At 42.0% G+C, this 19,557-nt stretch overlaps 1 protein-coding gene across 1 annotated transcript; it reads left to right on the top strand.

The window, feature by feature from the left end:
- Nucleotides 1-9,148: 9,148 nt before the first annotated feature.
- On the top strand, nucleotides 9,149-19,050 carry cyp4f3 (cytochrome P450, family 4, subfamily F, polypeptide 3). The gene is made up of 14 exons (XM_071913877.2): nucleotides 9,149-9,218; nucleotides 10,735-10,984; nucleotides 11,582-11,726; nucleotides 12,390-12,443; nucleotides 12,952-13,079; nucleotides 13,632-13,753; nucleotides 13,885-14,031; nucleotides 14,204-14,333; nucleotides 14,574-14,640; nucleotides 14,886-15,015; nucleotides 15,460-15,593; nucleotides 16,141-16,205; nucleotides 16,288-16,370; nucleotides 17,685-19,050. The coding sequence occupies exons 2-14, from the start codon at nucleotides 10,736-10,738 to the stop codon at nucleotides 17,902-17,904; spliced, it is 1,674 nt and encodes a 557-aa protein (XP_071769978.2). The 5' UTR covers nucleotides 9,149-9,218; nucleotide 10,735; the 3' UTR covers nucleotides 17,905-19,050.
- The last annotated feature ends 507 nt before the right edge of the window (nucleotides 19,051-19,557 follow it).

Raw genomic sequence — 19,557 nt, 5'->3', positions numbered from 1 at the left:
TGAGAAAGAGCAACGAGCAACGGACCTTTTATTCTTCATTACCTTGATCTCCCGCTCCCATCCAGATCTCTCCGGGCCCGTTTGGCGCCGACCGGCCGAGCTCCAAGAAGAACAAGCCATCCGAGTGGCCGAAGCGCCGCACGCCCAGCAAAGGCAGCGTGACCGATGGGAACTCGCCGCCCGCGCCCACTCTCACCAGGACGAGTGATGTAGCCGAGAGGCACAGCCGGGCCTCCCCTGCCAGGGACTTGGTGCGGCCCAGACCCCGGGGCTTCACAGTGACGGGCCAAACCTTAGAGCACAGGGGAGGGGAGCAGGGGGAATGACTGGGCAGGGATATTTTCATGGCTGATGAAGAGCGGGTGCTTGAAGAGTTGCATTCATTTTTCCCCTCACTGGCAAAAACAGGACCACTGTTGCCTACCATTTTAAAATTGTATTGATATTTTCTAGGAAACTTCATAACACATCCAATTTGTCCATTTTTGTGAGTAGTACTCAAGTAGTGATTAAAAGGTATGCGAGTATGTAAGTAATTTTACACAGATGCACCAAGATACAATTTACAACCTATTGACCAAGATTTTTTTTCTCTTTTGAGTTGTCAAGGCCAATTTTCCCATTTTTCAACCTCCAAAGTTCTGGCCATTTTCCCATGGGCAGAACTTTTGAGACTGCATAACTCAACCAATAAAACAATAATAAAAATAAATCATAGGCAATTTTAGGAAAATTGCAAACTAAAATTTAATTTCTGTGAAGTTTTTTACAACTATATTGGGGGGGGAAAGAAAAAACAGAAACAGGCCTTAACCTCTTTGAAGATGGCAGCAGGTGGGAGGGTGCAATACCCATCATCCTCTTCATCAAACCCTTCTCCATTCTCTCCATCTTTCCTCTCTTCCTCAATCAGTTTCTTGATGGCCAGGTACCACTCTTCTTGCTCCCCTTGGTCATCTGCTATCAGAACAACGGTTTGCTCCTTCGCATAGAGCTCCACCATGTGGCCTTTCCTGGAACTGGTAATCCTGCTCACGCCAACACAGCACCGCAGGTAAATCACCCTGGGAGGTTAAAGGGACTGCTTGACATTTTGAATTTTATTTTAGGTTATTTTTCTAAGCTCTTGTCACATTGTGGGTAAAATGGACACTTGAATTTAATTATGTAGGTGATTGGATTGGCAGACTTAACAGCCACAGTCAGAATTTACCAATACTTGGCTGATGGCGGGATTTAATTTCAAGCCCTGATGAAACCCTTTAAATAGTTGGAGGTTACTTTTACCTTTGCTTGCTCGACCCAAACAGCGCAGCTTTACCAGCAGACTTCTCCATTGTTGTGAACTTCTCCTGGGTCACGTACCACTCCAGGCGGCTCGGCCCGGTGTGACTTCCTGCTCTCAGGACAAAATATCTCCTGTGGCTCCGCTCCAGCTTCCCCAGGTATCCCCCCTTCACCACGTCGCCCTCCGGCCCGGGGCAGGAGGCAAGGGCAGCGGCCAGAGGGACCGGGGCGGTGGAGGTCTGCCGGGGGTTCCTGTTACTCCCAGGCTCCTCCCTGCAGCTGTGGGTCTCATCCTGCTCCATCTGAGGATCAGTTCGGGGCGGCTGGAGAGGGGAACCGACCGGTGGCCAGGTTTGGGTGGAGCTGCGGCAGGGAGAAGAGGGAGGGGAGGAGGCGGCAGGTAGACGTCTCCTTGGCTTGGCACACCTGCTGCAGTCTCCTTCACTTTAAGCCGAAAACCTTCCACACACACACACACACACACACACACACACACACACAAGAGTGCATCAAATGATCATAATGAATAATGTCCTATTTAATCTCTTCCAAGGACTAATTAACTTTTATTCCAAAGCAACTGGTTAATGATACTCATTAACATTTCAGTCCAATTGGCCCCAATCCACCAGCAGGCAGTATAAGTCACTGTCGGTTGGTTCTAAAACAGGGATAGGCAACCATGTGCCATGGTGTGCCAGCAGTATGTAGGTTTTCACTCCAACCAAGCACTACCCCAGGTCATTTAACTGGTTACCACCTGAGAGGAATGAACCGCTTCAGTGAAATCACCTGGTGTTGCCTATCCCTGTTCTATCAGGAGGTTCTCAATCTTGTTCCTCAGGACCCAGAGTCCTGCTGGTTTTCATCCTTGCCACACTTAACACTTCAAGACCAGTTTCAGTGTAGTTTTAAAATGACTATCATTTGGATGGTTAAACCATATTATAGGACTAGTTCTCAGCATTGACCGTATGTATTTGTTTTTTGAATCAATAAGACAGAATGGTGCATTTTGTACGGTTTCATATTGTTTCATATGATTAAACGCATGCTACACACTGAATAACCCACAGTCCTATGTAGCATCTGTTCTTTCCATCGAAGACTGACCTGGTGAACGCTATTTCAATTAAGTTTACTTCAGTCATGATGGGCAGGACACAGGTTAAAGATTTTTTTTAAGCACTGGGACAACCGACATTGTGGATTGTGCAAAAGGGGGAACAACCCACACTTTGCATGGTCCTTATTTTTGTGAAAAACTAGCAAAGGGAGCACCAAAACATTACAATTTGGAGGATATTATTACTAAGACCCTTTCATTTATTTACTACTTTGAAGCTGCATTAACTTAGTGTCAATTCGTCTTCCTCCATGCATAGTGCTCTTAGCGTGTCCTTACGACTAGCTAATTGAAATGAAGCTAGTTTCATATCTAATGAAAACCCACCTGAACTGGACTATTAAAGGACATTAGTCAGGGCAGGACGCCTAAAAGCTCTCACCTGTTTTTAGCCTGCAGAAATGTCGACGAAGACATTTTCCGTGCCACTCTCCTTCCAGACTGCCTTCGGCCACAATTTTAATTAGACCATGTGTTTCCTCCTCAGGTGCAGGGCCAATCACTGTTGCTTTCAGGTGCTCCTTGTAAATCCCTACTTCCAAGTTCGGAAGTCGTAAATACAGTAGATATTACGCGTATTCAAGTGCTCTTAGTTGAAAAAAACAAAATAGACCCTTTAAACTTTTTTTTTTGTGGTGGCTCCTTTTTTTATTCACTGAGCTGCTGCTGCTGCCGCCACAGAATGAAGATAAGAAAATGCTAATCATGTACCTCAATTAATTTATTAGGCAGAAGTTGATGTTAATGTGTGTTTATGTGCTCAACTAAAAGTTTAACAAAGTTTGAAAATACAATCAAGCACTTGAAGGCAGCATTCATCCATTCAAAACTCCATTAAATGAATAATAATGGTAATAGTGAACTTAGATAATTGGTAGTCGGTTTCTACGTGTATCTATGAGCACAGAATAATATTCCTGCAAAGATCAATATGCAGTTGCGCTTCTGCCAATCAAACACCGGGTGGCACAATATCTTCTTTAGGCCTACATGTCAGACAGGAGACACAGACACACTGCTTGGCACTGAATTTAAATGGATAGAAAGGGCTAGAACATTTCATAGCAATTTCCTTTGGTACACCGAAGATTGCCACCATTGAATATTGAATATGTAAATTTGCCAACATGCAACATTTTTGAGCCGTTGAAATGTATGACAGAAAAGAAAAACAAGCACCACTCAAACTATTCCTCAAATGAAAGAAATTTAAAAAAGCCTTTATTGCTTGGTTGGTTCAGGCAGTCATCAGGGACTGAAACAACACAACAAAACTTCTATTATAAATAGCCTTCCTGTTAACAAGGAAATGGAGACAGTTATTTGGCAGGAGACAATGTAAATAGGACAGCAACAACTAGAGTAAGAGACAAAAACAAAACATCACAAGATAAATAAAAACAATATGTGTGGATATGTGTAACTTGCAGCTTAGTAGCTAGCACTGCTACTGGTGTGTCTATACCTGCTAATAAATCTGTTGACAGAGGAGTTTGTAAAGGCTCAGAAGTGTAATGTAATGTTAAGTGTGTAAGGTCAGAACAGAACAGAAAAGAACGGCGCCCCAGAAGCTGCTAGAGGTTCAACGTCTTGCTTAAGGACACTTCAGTAGGGCGGGTGCTTGAGTTTTCTGGAGTGTGGAGTACCATGTTAAGATACAAGGCAGACGGAAAGAGCCGGGGCAAGAGACGGGAAGAAGCACCAGTGGCATTGTACCTGAACTTGAAAAAATAGAAAGGCTGGGGATAAACCCTTGGGATATTACAGTAACCTAGTCCTCACAGGATTAGGCTGGTCCCAACATATACTGTACATCACTGTTCAAAATCAATTTTTTGACAATAGGTAAAACACATACCTGGTGTTTGTAGTTTGTGTATAAAATGTCCTTGGGAATTTCTTGAGTTCTGCACTGCATTTTCACATTTCATTAATGTGCAACTTTTAAAGTGACTTAAAAAGGTAGGTAAAATACATCGTCGCTCTTGCTATTCTCTGAGATGGGAGAGACACTGTTACAAGAGTTTCAATAACCACTGAATTACCGTCAAAGATGATATGATATGAGTGTTTATCAAAAAAAGCACTCACTGTTCAATTGATAAAACAACTTTTTCTAAACTGTTTAACCAATGGCTCAGCAGTGCCGTTAAAGTGTCATTAAAGTTAAATGCAACTGCATGTTTCATAAAATGGTACAAATTCCATGTTACTAAATCAGATGTTTGACTTAATGATATTAACTGTACCAATATCTATTTCCATGACAACATATTAATAGTATGAAGTGCACAAACTAATAACGATTTAAGAATGTCGATTTAACTGTAGTTATCAACTGAATCATTCTGATTCAGCTTGTGATGCAGCTGTATGGTTTCTCTCCTCTGTGTGAGTCCTCATGTGTGTTTTCATTGCTCTGATCTGGCCGAACTCTCTCCCACATGTTGTGCAACTGTACGGCTTCCCTTCTGCATGCGTCCTCATGTGGCGGTACAAGTTGCTGCTCGTGGTGAAGCCTCTCTGACACGTCGGGCAATTAAACGCTTTCTCCCTTTCGTGCGTTTCCGTGTGGCACTTCAGGCTCGCGCAGTCGCTGAATTCTTCCCCGCAGGTGGCACAGCTGAACGGCTTCTTCCCCGCGTGAGTCCTCATGTGGCTCTTCACGTGGCCGAACTGGGTGAACGAATCGCCGCAGAGCGGGCAGCTGTACGGCTTCTCGCCGGTGTGAATCCTCATGTGCTTCCTCATGTCTCCGGTCTGGGCGAAGCCTTTGCCGCAGAAGCTGCAGTGGAAGGGCCTCTCCCCCGTGTGTGTCCTGATGTGCGTCTTCAGGTTGCTGCTCTGAGAGAACGTCTGGTGGCAGACGCCGCACTGGTAGGGTTTCACGCCGGTGTGCGTGCTCATGTGGTGCTTCAGGTGGCCGACGTGAGCGAATTCTTTGCCGCACGTGCCGCAGCTGTGTGGCTTCTCGCCCGTGTGCGTCCTCATGTGCGTCTTCAGGTGGCTCTTCTGGGAGAAGGCTTGGTGACAGATGGGACACTTGTACGGTCTCTCCCCCGTGTGCGTTCTCATGTGGTGTTTCAGGTGGCCCAGCTGAATGAAGGATTTGCTACACTCGCGGCACCTGTGTGGCCTCTCTCCTGTGTGTATCCTCACATGTATTTTCAAGTGATTTGCCGTCAGGAACCATTTATGACAAGATGGACACTGAAACGATCTCTTCACTTCCTCTTTCTCCCCAGTCACATTTTCCCTGCAAACATCTCCTTCTGTGTGATCTTGTAAATGAAGCCTCAGGTTCTCCACTGATTCCAAGTCTTTTCCGCACACGCCACAAACATCTGTGTCCGTTTCATGTATTATCACGTGTTTCATTAAAGAGTCCCTGGAATGGAAAGAGTGTCCGCATATTTTACAACAGGAAGAAGAAACATGGCTTCTCGTGGGTGATTCTGTCAAAGGCCAGACTTTTGTATCAATTGCCTGTACAGTCTCTGATTTTAGTGTGTTTAACCCTGACTGAGGCTCTCCTCTCTCCGTCCCTTCACTGTCACTGATCTGGGCTGATTCTGATTCTACACCGTCTTCTCCGTCAGCTTCTGATTTTATCTGTTCTGCCGAGGTGCAGGGCGGCGAGTCTCCATCAACGTACCGTACTCTCAGGTTAAGATGCGGGGACTGACTTTGGTCTTCACCCAGGAGACCAATCACACCGTTTGTAGTGAGTATGGAGTCTTTGTCCTCAGCTTCCTGCAGCTCTCCTCCCTGACTGATCCAGAGTTCCTCCTGTTCCTCTTTGATGTGTGGAGGCTCTGGGTCCTCCTGGCCCAGACTGGGGCTCCCCTCCGTCCCACAGCTCTGCTGCTCAGTGGGAAACTCCTCTTTACAGACAGAGAGCTGTGGGGCGTCTAGAGGGAAGGACAGGGGAGAACAAACAATTAGCTACAGCAAGCAGGACAGTAAGGCATTGTCTGAAGTTTTGGCTGTATACTCTTCGACTTTGAATGAGAAATGACACAATGACTATGAATCAGAGTACAGATTAACTGCTTTAACTCCTGCCAACAGTTAAAGAGCAATGACATTTCATCTTATCCTGTCCACTAAGACAAGAAAGAAAAGCAAATGTGAAGGAAGGAAGAAAAAACGAGTGAAGAAAAAGCGATTCAGGTTGTCAAATCTTATAAATCTATATATATATAATTATCAATCAAAGCAATCACATACTTTGCCCTCAGATTCTGAGGAGCGACTGATATATCGAGGGCTTGGAGCCAAAGGGGCGTAAGTGTGTTATAGTAGATTTTACAGGAGAGCCAAAACAAATTTTGATCAAACTTGGATCAGCTGCCGTTACCACATACTAAGCACAATATTTTAACTTTTTGTGTTATCAGATTGAGCATTACTATAAAAACAATACTGCTACAGTTTAAGTTGAATTATATTTGTTAACTTTTTAAAAATGGCAAGAGTGAAATACGACTTTTTGGCACAAACATTGTCCCAATACAGCCATGCAGAATATGGGCGTATGTAAGTAAACAATTGTAAAACACATTCATTTTAATACAAATCTAGCAATTACACTTCAATCAACACTGAAATATAAAACAAGATCAGAATGAATATCTTTATCTTGAAGTAATGCTCAGCAACTTTCACCAAGGCCTTTAAAATTGTAGCTACATGGAACATATCAAATTGATTGATACATTTTTTCTGTTCTGTCTTTGAATAAACCTTTTTAATAAACCTCTATAGACATAAGAAACTACTTTTGATTCTAAACTAGTACTTTTTTTTTCTTTTGCTAGTATAATACATTTTTGTATGTGTCCCAGGCCACATCACTTACTGATGTGTCCTGGGACACATTCAAAGACCTGTAAAACTCCTCATAACACTGAGGGAGAACTTCAGCTACCAGCAGTCTTACTATCAGAGCTCATCTTGACAAGTTCACACTCCTAACATTATAAAATAACATTTTGAATCTATAGGCCTAAGTATTCCATGGGAATATTAACATATTTACATTCATTTAATATTGACCTAGAATATTAATTAGGATATGAATAGGATACTATCCTCTACCCACAATGCTTGTTCAGTGTCAAAAGTGGGGTTTTGCTTGGTGTCAAAAGGGCATAAGTGCAGTTACACCCTTTTGGCAGCAAACAAAACCCTACTTTTACTGTTACGGCTTTCAGTTTTTGTATAATTAAAACTTATGGGTCATGATTTCAGTTGTGTCCTTTTGGCACTGAAAAGATATCACTGAGACCTTTCAATTGATATATAATACTCTTATTCGCCCAAAATCCAAGCCCTCGATATGGTGTATGTGACTGTGTGTCTATTTCCTGGTATTTGAAAGCTCTAGATTGCATTAACAGACCATCTGCATGAAGAAGATTGTCACCTAGTTTGATGTCATACATCCTCCAGACCAATTATCACGGTTAGTAAGATATTATCAAGTGTGGGGATTCTCACTGCATCCGGTTTGTGCGTCTGCTCTGACTGTTTCCTCTTCCTATGAAGATAAAGTAGAGAACAAGCAAAATCTTTCTGGTTCTCACATTTTGGAGCTCGGGAGAAAAAGATATACTGTTACTGCAACATTTTAGTTTTCCTGAGCTATTCTGATATCCTGCTTGGCTTCCTATTAACTGAAAGTGGGAATCATTTTAATAATTCCTGGAAAATATAACCTACTAAACATTCAGAAATATTGAAAATGGACATAGATACAATACTATTTAACAGATCGGATTTTATTGTATTAGTGTAGCCTCTAGTATGAACCACGATATCAGTGTAGATCAAACCTCTTGTTTATCAAAATCACCATGGCAACGAGAAGGCAGCTGTCCGTTGTAGCTGACTGACATTTCGCTATACCGACTGTTATGGCTTTTTTAGGCCACAGTGTGAATGCTACACTAGGCTAACTTCACTGACGTCCGAAATATTGACGTTAGGACATTAATATCGACAGAATTCCAATAGAAACGACGCTATGCAACGACAGACAGTTCTGTTGAATGCAACATCTGAATGCAATGCTAACAATGGCTACCTAGCTCGCTAGCCTTCGCTGCCAAGACATGAACCGGTAACCATAAAACCTGGTGACAAAGTTCCTCTGTCTTACCATGAGAGTGTGTGGGAGTGCTGTCTCTCATAACTGTTACCGCAACTGATTCTCGAAACAGCTGGGTTACTGCGTGTTTCAACACTGACAAGCTACTACTTCTCATTGTAAACACTGTTGTCAAGGTAGAGCGAGTGTCAAACTACCAGGATTTACAACTAGACTTCCGGTCGCCAATTTCAAAATAAAAGCCCGCACGACAGCGGCATATTGTAAGGCTTTTAGAGTGTGATAACACAATAATGCATAACAATGTATTTAGGAATATTTAGTAAAAGGAAATATAGTTTTGTTTCCCCCCGACCTTTCTTTTTCATTCATAGCCATAGAGGCCCTAACATAAAATATGACAGTCAAAATGACATACAGCACAAAGGCCAAAAAAAAAGTGTCAAAATATAAAAATTCTGCTGAGAAATAAACTATTGATTTAAAAAATAAATCATACAAATATACAAAAATGTCATGTCATGTCAAATCAGAGAGGGAGAGGGAGAGAGAGAGAGAGAGAGAGAGAGAGAGAGAGAGAGGGAGGGGTGGGACTGTCATTACTACCTGCAGATCCTTGTATAAAACACACAGACATTCAGTTTACCAAAACAGCATGTGGAAGAGTCACCTGTCTATCTCCAATTAAACAAGGTTAGTAAGAGTAACCTTATACATCTATAGAGGCTTAGAGCTTCATACTGAAAACAGGTTATGATAAGTTAAAGTGGTACCTTGGGTTTTTTGAGAGGTTTGTCTGATTTATAAACTACACGTCCTCTCAGCCCTTCCCAGAGAAGCACTTGCACGAGTCTTTTGGTTATTGATAGCAGAAGTTGACATTATTAGCATTTGTTATGTATGTGTTGATGTGTTTTTTGTATGATTTAATCAAAATCATGTGCAAGAAATGGTCGGGATTGTGTTGAATGTGATTTTATTTTTTCATGAGAGAAGCACTGCTAACAAGTCCCACCTCTAGTATGTAAAAAAAACAAAACTATCCCTTTATTGTCTGAGGTCAAGTCACTTTTAATTCAGTCATGACGAACTAGGACAAAGACAGAAATAAGTCCAGAACCTCACGTGCTTGTATGACATGTTTGGCTGAAATAGCCTTTTGACTAATCTAAGTTGAAGACGTAAACAGAAAATGCAATTCATTTTCTAATGCTAGAGTGATCCTTCTTCGTATTTCTCAATAGGTTGAATGCGACATCCTTCACAAGCCAGTTTTTCAGGTTTTGTGCAAATCCACTTCCTGAATTGATAAAAATGAATTTGCATTTAGTTGTTATTGTTTCACCACCGAGATAAACACACTCATACATGCTCACAGACACACAGACACACACACACACACACACACACACACACACACAATGCCTGTTTACACTCTGCTTCTACGCTATCTCACAGTATCTCTATCTTCCTTAGAGCTGATTTACAGTAAGTACAAACAATAGGTCATGGTTCACAAGTGGACTAATAACAACAAAAACCTAGGAGCAGTCACCAAGGAGTGATCCACAGCTGCTGTCTGGGTAAATGCGGTACTCTCAAGTGCCAGCATAAATTCCAATATTAATCTCCCATATCAGAGCATTCCATTGGTCTGACAAAGTTGTTAGAGACATTAAAAAGCATCTGCTATGTGTGACTCTGCTTGCCCCCTCCTTGGTTCCTGTTTCTGGCTACCGCTGTAAAGCAAGATAGAGGTTTAATAGGCTTGATAGGCTTCCCACACTCACTTGGACATTAAATTCAATTGTTTGATGAAATTCAAGGACTCAAAATTTGTCATGTTTTGCGATAAGACATGACAGTTTGTCATTAGACGTCATCTTTTACTCATGATCTTGTCAAGTCAAGAAATTCGGTTGATATTATTCATTTTCAAACTGCTGCTGCATCAACACAAACCTCCATGACAGGGTTTTCCACGGGATTTGAAGTGCTGATGCTAGGAGAGAGAGAAGTGAAGCATACTGGTGAATTTGGGTGCTATATTTAAATAAATCAAGTTCTTTCCAGGCCACCCTTTCATTGTCAAAAACTTTCAAGGCAATGTTTTCATCAAAACCACAAAGCTTCAAGGATTTCAAGGCACCTGCGTCTAATCTGCCTCCCTCCATCACTCTCCATCTATTCCTCCCTCTCTCCGTCTCAGGATGTCTGTGGCGGGAGCACTTGGTCGCCTCCCCTCCCTTCTGCCCTCCTCTCTCCTGTGGAGCGGCCTCTCTCAGGTCCTCAGCTGGAACGGCCTCTGTCAGGTCCTCTTTGCCGTCGTTGTCGGCCTGGTGGGTGCGGTGGCGGTGTGGACGGTGAGGCTGTTGGTGCGTCACGCCTGGTACACACACAGGCTGTCCTGCTTCAGCAAGCCGCACACACACTCTTGGTTGCTGGGCCACATAGGCCAGGTAAGGCACACACGCACAAGTGCACTCGCACGCGCACACGTACACTCACAACTAGGCAGGTAATATGCACACACACACATACATTGTCCCATTTGTCAATTTCCAGGCAATAAAATGCAATATTCTCTGTCTTCACTGCCTTAAAATGTTGCCAATGTATCATCAGTGAAATGTCTCATTGCACACATGATGAAACAATACAGCGTGAAATATAACTGTAGAGTTTCTCAACAGTAGGCATGATGCAGGATGATGTGGTTTGCGAAACATTATTGTTGCAACATGTCCTCTTTGCCCTTAGCAGTTTCCCTTAAAATGCTGTAAGCAGTGGAGGGTAAACCCACCAAAACTCAGTTTACCCACCTGTTCACTTACAGGATAGAGTTTAGCCACAATATTGGGCTGACATAAATCTTTTTTGAAGTAAATTCATAGTATGCAACATAAGTAATATTAAGAACTGATGTATGTTATAGGAGGATAGGGTATTTTTTGCGGAAAAAAACACATATAGTAATGCTTTTCTGTGCATTTGTGTGTGTGTGTGTGTGTGTGTGTGTGTGTGTGTGTGTGTGTGTGTGTGTGTGTGTGTATCAGATGCAGAGTACAGAGGAGGGTCTCCACCGGGTGGATGACTTGGTGCGGACCTACAAACACTCCTGCAGCTGGTTCCTGGGACCCTTCTATCACCTGGTCAGACTGTTCCACCCCGACTACACCAAACCCCTGCTGACGGCATCTGGTAGGATAACAACCCATGTGACCGCAGAGCAGTCAGTGTAAATATTAAAGGTGCAACATGCAGCATTTTTAAACATCAATATATTTGTCAAATGAATTGTGATACCTTGGTATATTTACAGTAAACAAATGAGACCGTGGTCGAGACGATTGGTAGCCTCTATCTCACACCAGCAGTATTGTTAGTGTTTCTCAAAATTAAGATCATATTCAAATAATTGCTGTTTTCTTTTTTTGCTTTACTGAGGAGGAAAACATGTTGGAAGTGGTTTTTTGTTTTTGTTTTTCTGTTTGCTCTGGAAGAAAAGCGCCCTCTTCCTGTTTTGTGCTGATTTCCCATGAAATCTGACCCGGTGCCACACAATGTAAAATGCAGTATAGAGACTATTAGAGGCTGCCAATCTTCTTTGTGATGGTCTTGTTTGTTTGCAAGGTGTCAAAACTAATGTGGTAATGATTTATTGATGTTAAAATTCTACAGTTAGCACCTTTAATGCGCTTACCAAATAGATTTATTGAACATTCATAGTCTCTTTGTTGCACTTTATGTTGTGCTGAACAACACATTTCAACTGTTCCGAAATGACTGTAAAGTATGGCCTCCTATGGCTTATTGCCTCATTTTCTTCTCTCCTTCCATCCATTCCTCCCTCCCTCCATCTAGCCTCCATTACAGTGAAAGATGAACTTTTCTACGGAATTCTGCGTCCATGGCTAGGTGAGTTGAATAGATCACATTGCTCTATTGTAAGTCCAGTTATGGAGTTTTTCATGGTTGTACTTTGATTAAATCTTGACAGGGTCCCATTGGCCCCAAGTTTCATAACTCTAAAGCCCATGGAATCCTTAAAATAAAAATAAAAAAAACATATGGGCATCAATCTGAGAACAAGGCCCTTTCTCTGCCTTGATTTTCAGAAACGTTTTTGTATCTAACAACAGTAATGTGAGTTTTTTCATCAATAAATTGTCTCCCATTCACTATCAACAAAGCAGCTCTAGAATTTATCCCGTAATGACATCAGGATAGTCTTGGTTGTCTTATTTCCTAAGAGTAACCATGTGACAGTGAGTATAAACTTAATTATTATCCATAGAGTTAGAAGGGATAGATAGGACACTTCCTGGTGTTTTATGGTGATTGTCTTTTGTACAGCTAATGGCTACCCAAGCACTGGTTACAAGTTGGACACTAACCCCCCCCTCCTCTCTCTCATTTGTCCCAGGACAGAGTCTGTTGCTAAGCAACGGAGAAGAGTGGTCTCGCAAGAGACGGTTGCTAACGCCAGCATTCCATTTTGACATTCTGAAGAACTACGTTGCCATTTTCAACACCTCAACTAACACCTTGCACGTAAGACACATACACACACAGATGCACACATGCACGTGTGCGCACGCACGCACGCACACACACACACACACACACACACACACACACACACAAGTCCAATTTGAAAATTTTTGAACAGTTAACATACTTACTGTTGTATGGTCAATCTAAATTTTCACCAGAGTGATAACCTTTAGTGTCTGTAACGTTTTCATTGCTAGACTGATCTGTCTTTATTTGGCCGTCTCAGGATAGCTGGTCACATCACAAAATACAGCCCACTTCCAAGCCAGTTGTGAAAAATTATACATTCGTTTTCATATTATTGGGATCTGAAAGGGCTCTATTTCTCCTCACATAACTAAAGTAGGTCAATCCATGTTTCTACGACACAGTGAAACAGTGAAACAGTGTGGTATGCAGTTAAGCAGAAAACAAAGCAAATTATCTACTTCCTTTTTTGTGGTCAGTCTTTACTCTGTCTTTTCATCAGTATGAGAGCTGATACTTGCTTGTATGTCTCTCTCTCTCTCTCCCTTTCTCTCTGTCTCTCCCTCTCTCTGTGTCTTTCAGGCTAAGTGGCGCCGCCTGCTGGCAGAAGGCAGGACAGACATAGAGATGTTTAACCATGTTACTCTGATGACGCTGGACAGTTTACTGAAATGTGCCTTTAGCCACAACAGCAACTGTCAGGAGTAAGGACACCTACTCTACTATTTTCGACTGCTATATTATACTTCACTTTGTTACTCTGGACAGTACTTAAGGAAATCTTTCTTTCTTTATTTCTTTCTCTCTCTCTCTCTCTCTCTCTCTCTCTCTCCAGAGCTACCAGTGAGTATGTGTCGGCCATAGTAGAGCTGAGTGACCTGATAACAGATCGTCGCCAGAGGGTTTTACACCAGTGGGACTGGATTTACTGGAGGACACAGCAGGGTCAGCGCTTCAAAAAGGCCACAAGCGTTGTACACAGGTATCGTACATGCACCAAGTCTTTTAAGTCACAGTGCCTCACAAGTAATGCAAGAACTTTCACTGCTTTTACTGCAAAATGGCAACACCTATCTTTTTTCTTTACAGTTCACGGCCAGTTGAATGCACTTAGGGTTTTCACTGTATGTTTGACTTGTCTTTGGTGTGTGCAGGTTCACCAGGGAAGTGGTCCAGCTGCGCCGTGCCCTCATCAGCCAACAGAGGGAGACAGAAACACAGTCTGACTCGACTGCAGCACCGCAGAGGAAGAAAGATTTCATTGACATTATATTGCTGGAAAAGGTAGGAGAGGAAAAAAGAAGGATAGGATGGACGGAGAGGGAAAGTGAGGGAAAGAGACTGAGGGAGAAAAAAGATGAAGAGACAGAAAAATGGTAAAGGCATCGACTAGAGAGTGAGGTAGAGGGATACTTTTCAAGAATTAACTAAATCTGACTGCTTTAAAAAGATCAAGATCAACAGTCAACATCAATGAGGAACATTGTGTTACAAAACATGTGTGTGTCTGTGTGTGTGTTGTAGGATGATGAGGGGCGGGGCCTAACAGATGAGGAGATTCAGGCCGAAGCCAACACCTTCATGTTCGCAGGTCAGAGAGTTTGAAGCTGCAGTTTATACGATTTTAAAGAGGAACTAAACTCCAAACCCCAAATCTGTGTAAAGCCTGACATCTAATGGTAAAAAGCATGCTACTGAAATTACCGTCTGCTATTGGCTGATCTTTGGTGCCAGGTGATGTCATCAACTGCTGTACACCTGAGTGCCTGGACACTGTTTAATTAAAATGAACCCCTCCGTCTCTTATTGTCATAACCCCGCCCACTTTCTCCTCAGGTCATGATACGACGGCCAGTGCGATTTGCTGGACGCTGTACAATTTAGCACGCCACGCCCACTATCAGGAAAAATGCAGGCAGGAGGTGATGGAGCTGATGCAAGGACGAGATGGACAGGAAGTAGAGTGGTTAGAAAACACACACACACACACACACACACACACACACACACACACACACAGATGCACGACCTGTATCATGTCATGGAAATGTTTTGATACTGATATTAGTTCCCATATCTCACGTTTAACACCTTTTTTCAAATGTTGATTTTTTTTATACATTTTCTTGTCAAATAGAGTACATGTCCCAATATCAGGGTAAATTATTCTCTGTATATATTTGGAAATGTTACTTTAGTTTCAATACTCAGACCAAGGTCAGTTGATTTCCTAAATAAAAATGCCCATAAATGGGTAGAAAACTTCTCCTTACATGTCCATAAACCATAAACCACCAACCTCTGTAATACTTAAATCCTGTCGAAATTCTGTTTTAAAGAGATTTAGAATGTGTGTGTGCATGAAGGTGTCTAGACATGTGTGTGTGTGTGTGTGTGTGTTTGTCTAAAGGGACGATCTCTCCAACCTTCCCTTCACCACCATGTGTATCAGAGAGTCTCTCAGACTCCACTCTCCTGTACTGGCTGTCACCAGGCAATACACACAGGACATGGCACTGCCGGGGGACCGGACTGTACCAAAGGGTGAGAAGGAGAGAGAGAGAGAGAGAGAGAGAGAGAGAGAGAGAGTATGTGTGTGAGTCCTAATAGGACAGTTCCACAATGTCTAGTCTTGAGATCACATTCTAAAATTCTTGGTCCTGTCTTGGATTCAGACCTGATTTGTTTCTGTTTTGGTCTCGGCTTCGATATTTTCTGTGTTTACTCTTGTAATCCTGCTCACCCTCAATGACCATAATCTCAAAGAATTAGATGACACACAACTACGTGTTTGAAATATTTTTTATCAGTCTCAGATCAGACTTGACCATCTCTGGTCTTGGATTAGATTAGGCCACAACTTCCCAAACATTTTTCATGTGAAAGACCCCAAAGTTGATACACTTTAGACCACAGACCTCCATTTGATAAAGGTTTTGTCCTCGGGGAGTCCCATTTGAGAAGACTTTTGTCGTCTGCTTCTTCTGTAGGGAAAGAGAACTGTGAGTCTTCTATGAAATCTATGAAGTAGCAGTCAAATGAAACCATTCCCCATTTAATTAAACATATCCCCAAAACTGTCCTTCCCTAGGTACAATCTGTTTGGTCAGTATTTATGGAACTCACCACAACCCCACTGTCTGGACAAACCCAAATGTAAGGAATATAAACATATTTTCTATTTAAAGACATTCTGTAAATGAATGTGACTTGATTGGTTGCTCTATGACTCTCTCAGGAGTTTCATCCTCTGCGTTTTGACCCTGCCAACACAGGGGGGCGCTCTTCTCACGCCTTCATCCCCTTTTCCTCTGGACCCAGGTACAGTCGCTTCATTACTACAGAGCTTCAAGAACAGCTTAGCATTTAGGACTAAATCAAACAGGACCTGAGCCAAGATTACTGAAACATATTGTTATTAGCAATTTATGATTAGCAAATTAGTAGGAGCAATTTTGCCTTGTAGTGATTGCTGACTGGAGTTCCTAGTTTACCCACATTTTTATTAAATGCCACTTATGGGATGTACAATTATGCTTTATGAACCGTACAATCTACATGGTAATTACAGATTTTTAAGGGAACCTAAGGAAAACAATTCCTGCTGGTCATTCTTTTTATTAAAATGTAAAATCCTCCAAAACTAGCAACACTTTTGGCTAGATGTGTAACAACGTTGTGTGTGGATTCAGTCAGTCAGTCAAGTCAAGTCAAAGTTTATTTAAAGTGCAATATCACACCAGGGTGTCTCAGTACACTTTTCAACAATGAAACAATAATAAAAGAATCAAGGAGAGACATAACAATTAATGATATAAAAGTTAAACAAAATAAAATCACAAAAATAATACAGCAGTATAGAAATGAGGAGGTTTAGGGTTGATTATAGGAGAGTGAGAAAAGGTGGGTTTTGGGTCGTTTCTTAAAAGTTGCCAATGAGGGGGCAGTCCTGACAGAAGTGGGAAGGTCATTCCAGAGGAAAGGACCACGATGGGAGAAAGCTCGCCAGCACTCTGGGGATGGATAAGTAACCAGAGTTTTGAGAACGTAGAGTGCGAGGTGGTATGTATGGTGTAATAAGGTCCGAAAGGTAGCCGGGTGCAAGTCCATGAACTGCTTTGTAAGTTAGTGTTAACATTTTAAAATTTGATGGAGCTTGTATGGGCAGCCAGTGGAGGGAAATCAGAGTGGGTGTGATATGATCACATTTTCTGGTTCTAGTAACAATTCTGGCAGCAGCATTCAGGGCAATTCAAAGGGGTTTAGTGGCTGAAAGAGGGAGACCAGAGAAGAGAAAATTGCAATAATCTAGTCTAGACCAAACAAATGGATGAATCGGGGTGTTGGCATCAGCAGAGGAGAGGACTGGTCTAATTCTGGCTATAATACGGAGGTGGGTTCAAATGATGGTGTAGGATCAAATAAAACACCAAGATTTCTGACAGTAGGACTTTGGTTGATAGTGAATTCATCAAGCTCTAGGGTCAAATCCGAAACCAGACACCTATGTTTGACTGGTCCAATGATTTAACAGTTAAGGTTAGGATAGGTAAGGCATAAGGAAAGGGCATGAATAAAGTCCATGGAAGGTTTTGACAAGCATTATGACCCAAACGTGTGTGTGTGTCTGTACAGGAACTGCATTGGTCAGAAGTTTGCCATAGCGGAGCTGCGTGTGGCCGTGGCGTTGACCCTGCTCAGGTTCCGTCTGACCCTGGGGGCGAACCCCGACCTCGGGACAAAGTCTGGGGGCGTTCGCCGTCTCCCCCAGGTCGTGCTGCGTGCTGAGGGAGGCCTGTGGCTGCGGCTGGAGCCTCTAACCCCACCCGGCCCGGAGGAGCGGCATGACGAGTGATCAAGCTGCCATGCTGAGCTGTTTTACAGCTCAACAATAAAAAATCTGTGCAAGATGAAACTTTGAGGATCACCGTGCGGAAATTAAGTGTTGCAGCAGCAAAGAGTTAAAGGCTACAGTAAAGACAAATGTGAATATACAAAAGAATAGAATGGAGGGTTATGTAAACAAACTCAATTGACAGTTCCACTCTAGAAAAGTAGAAATGTGTGGAAAAGAGTATGAAAAAGTGTGGATACTATAGCAAAAAAATACTATAGCAATAGTAGCAGCAGAACATACTGGAATAAAAAAAAGAATGTAAAATACCTGCGGTATGAAATAATTTGGGTCCAAAAAAGGATGTGAAACACCAGCAGTAGGAAATAAGTTGGGGCAAAAAAGGATGTGAGATATATGCAAATAACTTGTAACAAAAATGTGCAATATCTGTAATGTGAAATAAGTGGGGACAAAATGTGAAATACCCGCAATATGAAGTATGTGGGGTCAGAAACTAATGTGAAATATCTGCAGTATATGTGTTCACCACTCTGCACAACATCTGCACGCATCTGCATGTCAGCTTGGCTTCGCACATCAAAAGATGAATAACAAACAACTGCTTCTTCTCCTCAATGCAGACAAAACTGAAAAGGTCATTTCAGGTGCCAAGCAGCTAAGAGCAATCCATTAGAACAGATGTTACTTAAAGGAATAGTTCACCCAAAAATGAAAATTCAGTCATTATCTACTCACCCCATGCCAGTAGAAAATCGGGTAAAGTTTGTTAGTCCATACAACAGTCCCGGAGCTTCCCAGCTGAAGTACGTTGCAGCTTCCTCCAAAACAACTTAAGTTGCTGGAGACCTGCCTTCACAGTTAAAAAAATAACGGAAAATAACCATAAAATGGCTCCATGCAGCTCTTCCAGCATAATCCAAGTCTCTTGAAGCCAAAAGATCCCAAAGTGACTTGAAAAGACCTGAAGACAGTTTTAGACGGCGCATGCGCAGAGCTCCCTGAAGTAGGGCAACGCTGGAGGGGAAATATTCGAGGAGCAGCGAGCTGCAGCCGCGGAAGGGAACGCTCAAAAACGCTCCTCATTAAAAGTTGTTTTTAAAAATAAATAATTGTTCATTATTAAAAAATGTGTAGAATGTATATAAAAAAATTGTTTGCATGTTTTTTCCCCAATACATTTTTGGGCTAAACCGCTGGACTGGTTTGTGCCAAGGGGTTTTTTATTTTTATTTTTATTTTGTTAACTGTCACAAGAATATTACTTTGTGTGTGCTTTTAGAAAATACTAACTCTGAAATCCTTATTGTAATTATTACAGCCTATAGCAAAACTCACAATTAATCAAGCAAAGTTTTTGAAAGATGCGCTCTTGAAATCCCACCTGATGGGCTGTTTAAACAATGAATTTGTTGTAGGCTTTTATAATACTTTGCATACGACTGTATACAGCCACAGCTGTAGCCTACAGTCATGCTGTTCTTACACAAAAAAAACTACAGTCTATGCCTTATATAAACACACACAATTGAAATATTAAATTAACAGTGCAAAATACTAATATTAGATTAACAATGGGTAAATTGCCAGTAAAAGGCATCAAACAAAAGATCTTTTTCATGTTTTGCTTTAACACGAACAACAACAAAAACA

Source organism: Centroberyx gerrardi, chromosome 21 (assembly GCF_048128805.1).
Source record: "Centroberyx gerrardi isolate f3 chromosome 21, fCenGer3.hap1.cur.20231027, whole genome shotgun sequence".
In the NCBI taxonomy this organism is placed as follows: domain Eukaryota; kingdom Metazoa; phylum Chordata; class Actinopteri; order Beryciformes; family Berycidae; genus Centroberyx; species Centroberyx gerrardi.
This window is presented reverse-complemented; position numbering and strand designations above follow the sequence as displayed.

Excerpts from the sequence above, each read along its gene's own strand:
- cyp4f3 (XM_071913877.2), top strand. The coding sequence starts at position 10,736 with ATGTCTGTGGCGGGAGCACTTGGTCGCCTCCCCTCCCTTCTGCCCTCC. Across the intron at positions 14,641-14,885 it reads CAACACCTTCATGTTCGCAG|GTCATGATACGACGGCCAGT; the intron begins GTCAGAGAGTTT and ends CTTTCTCCTCAG. Across the intron at positions 16,371-17,684 it reads CCCTTTTCCTCTGGACCCAG|GAACTGCATTGGTCAGAAGT; the intron begins GTACAGTCGCTT and ends GTGTCTGTACAG.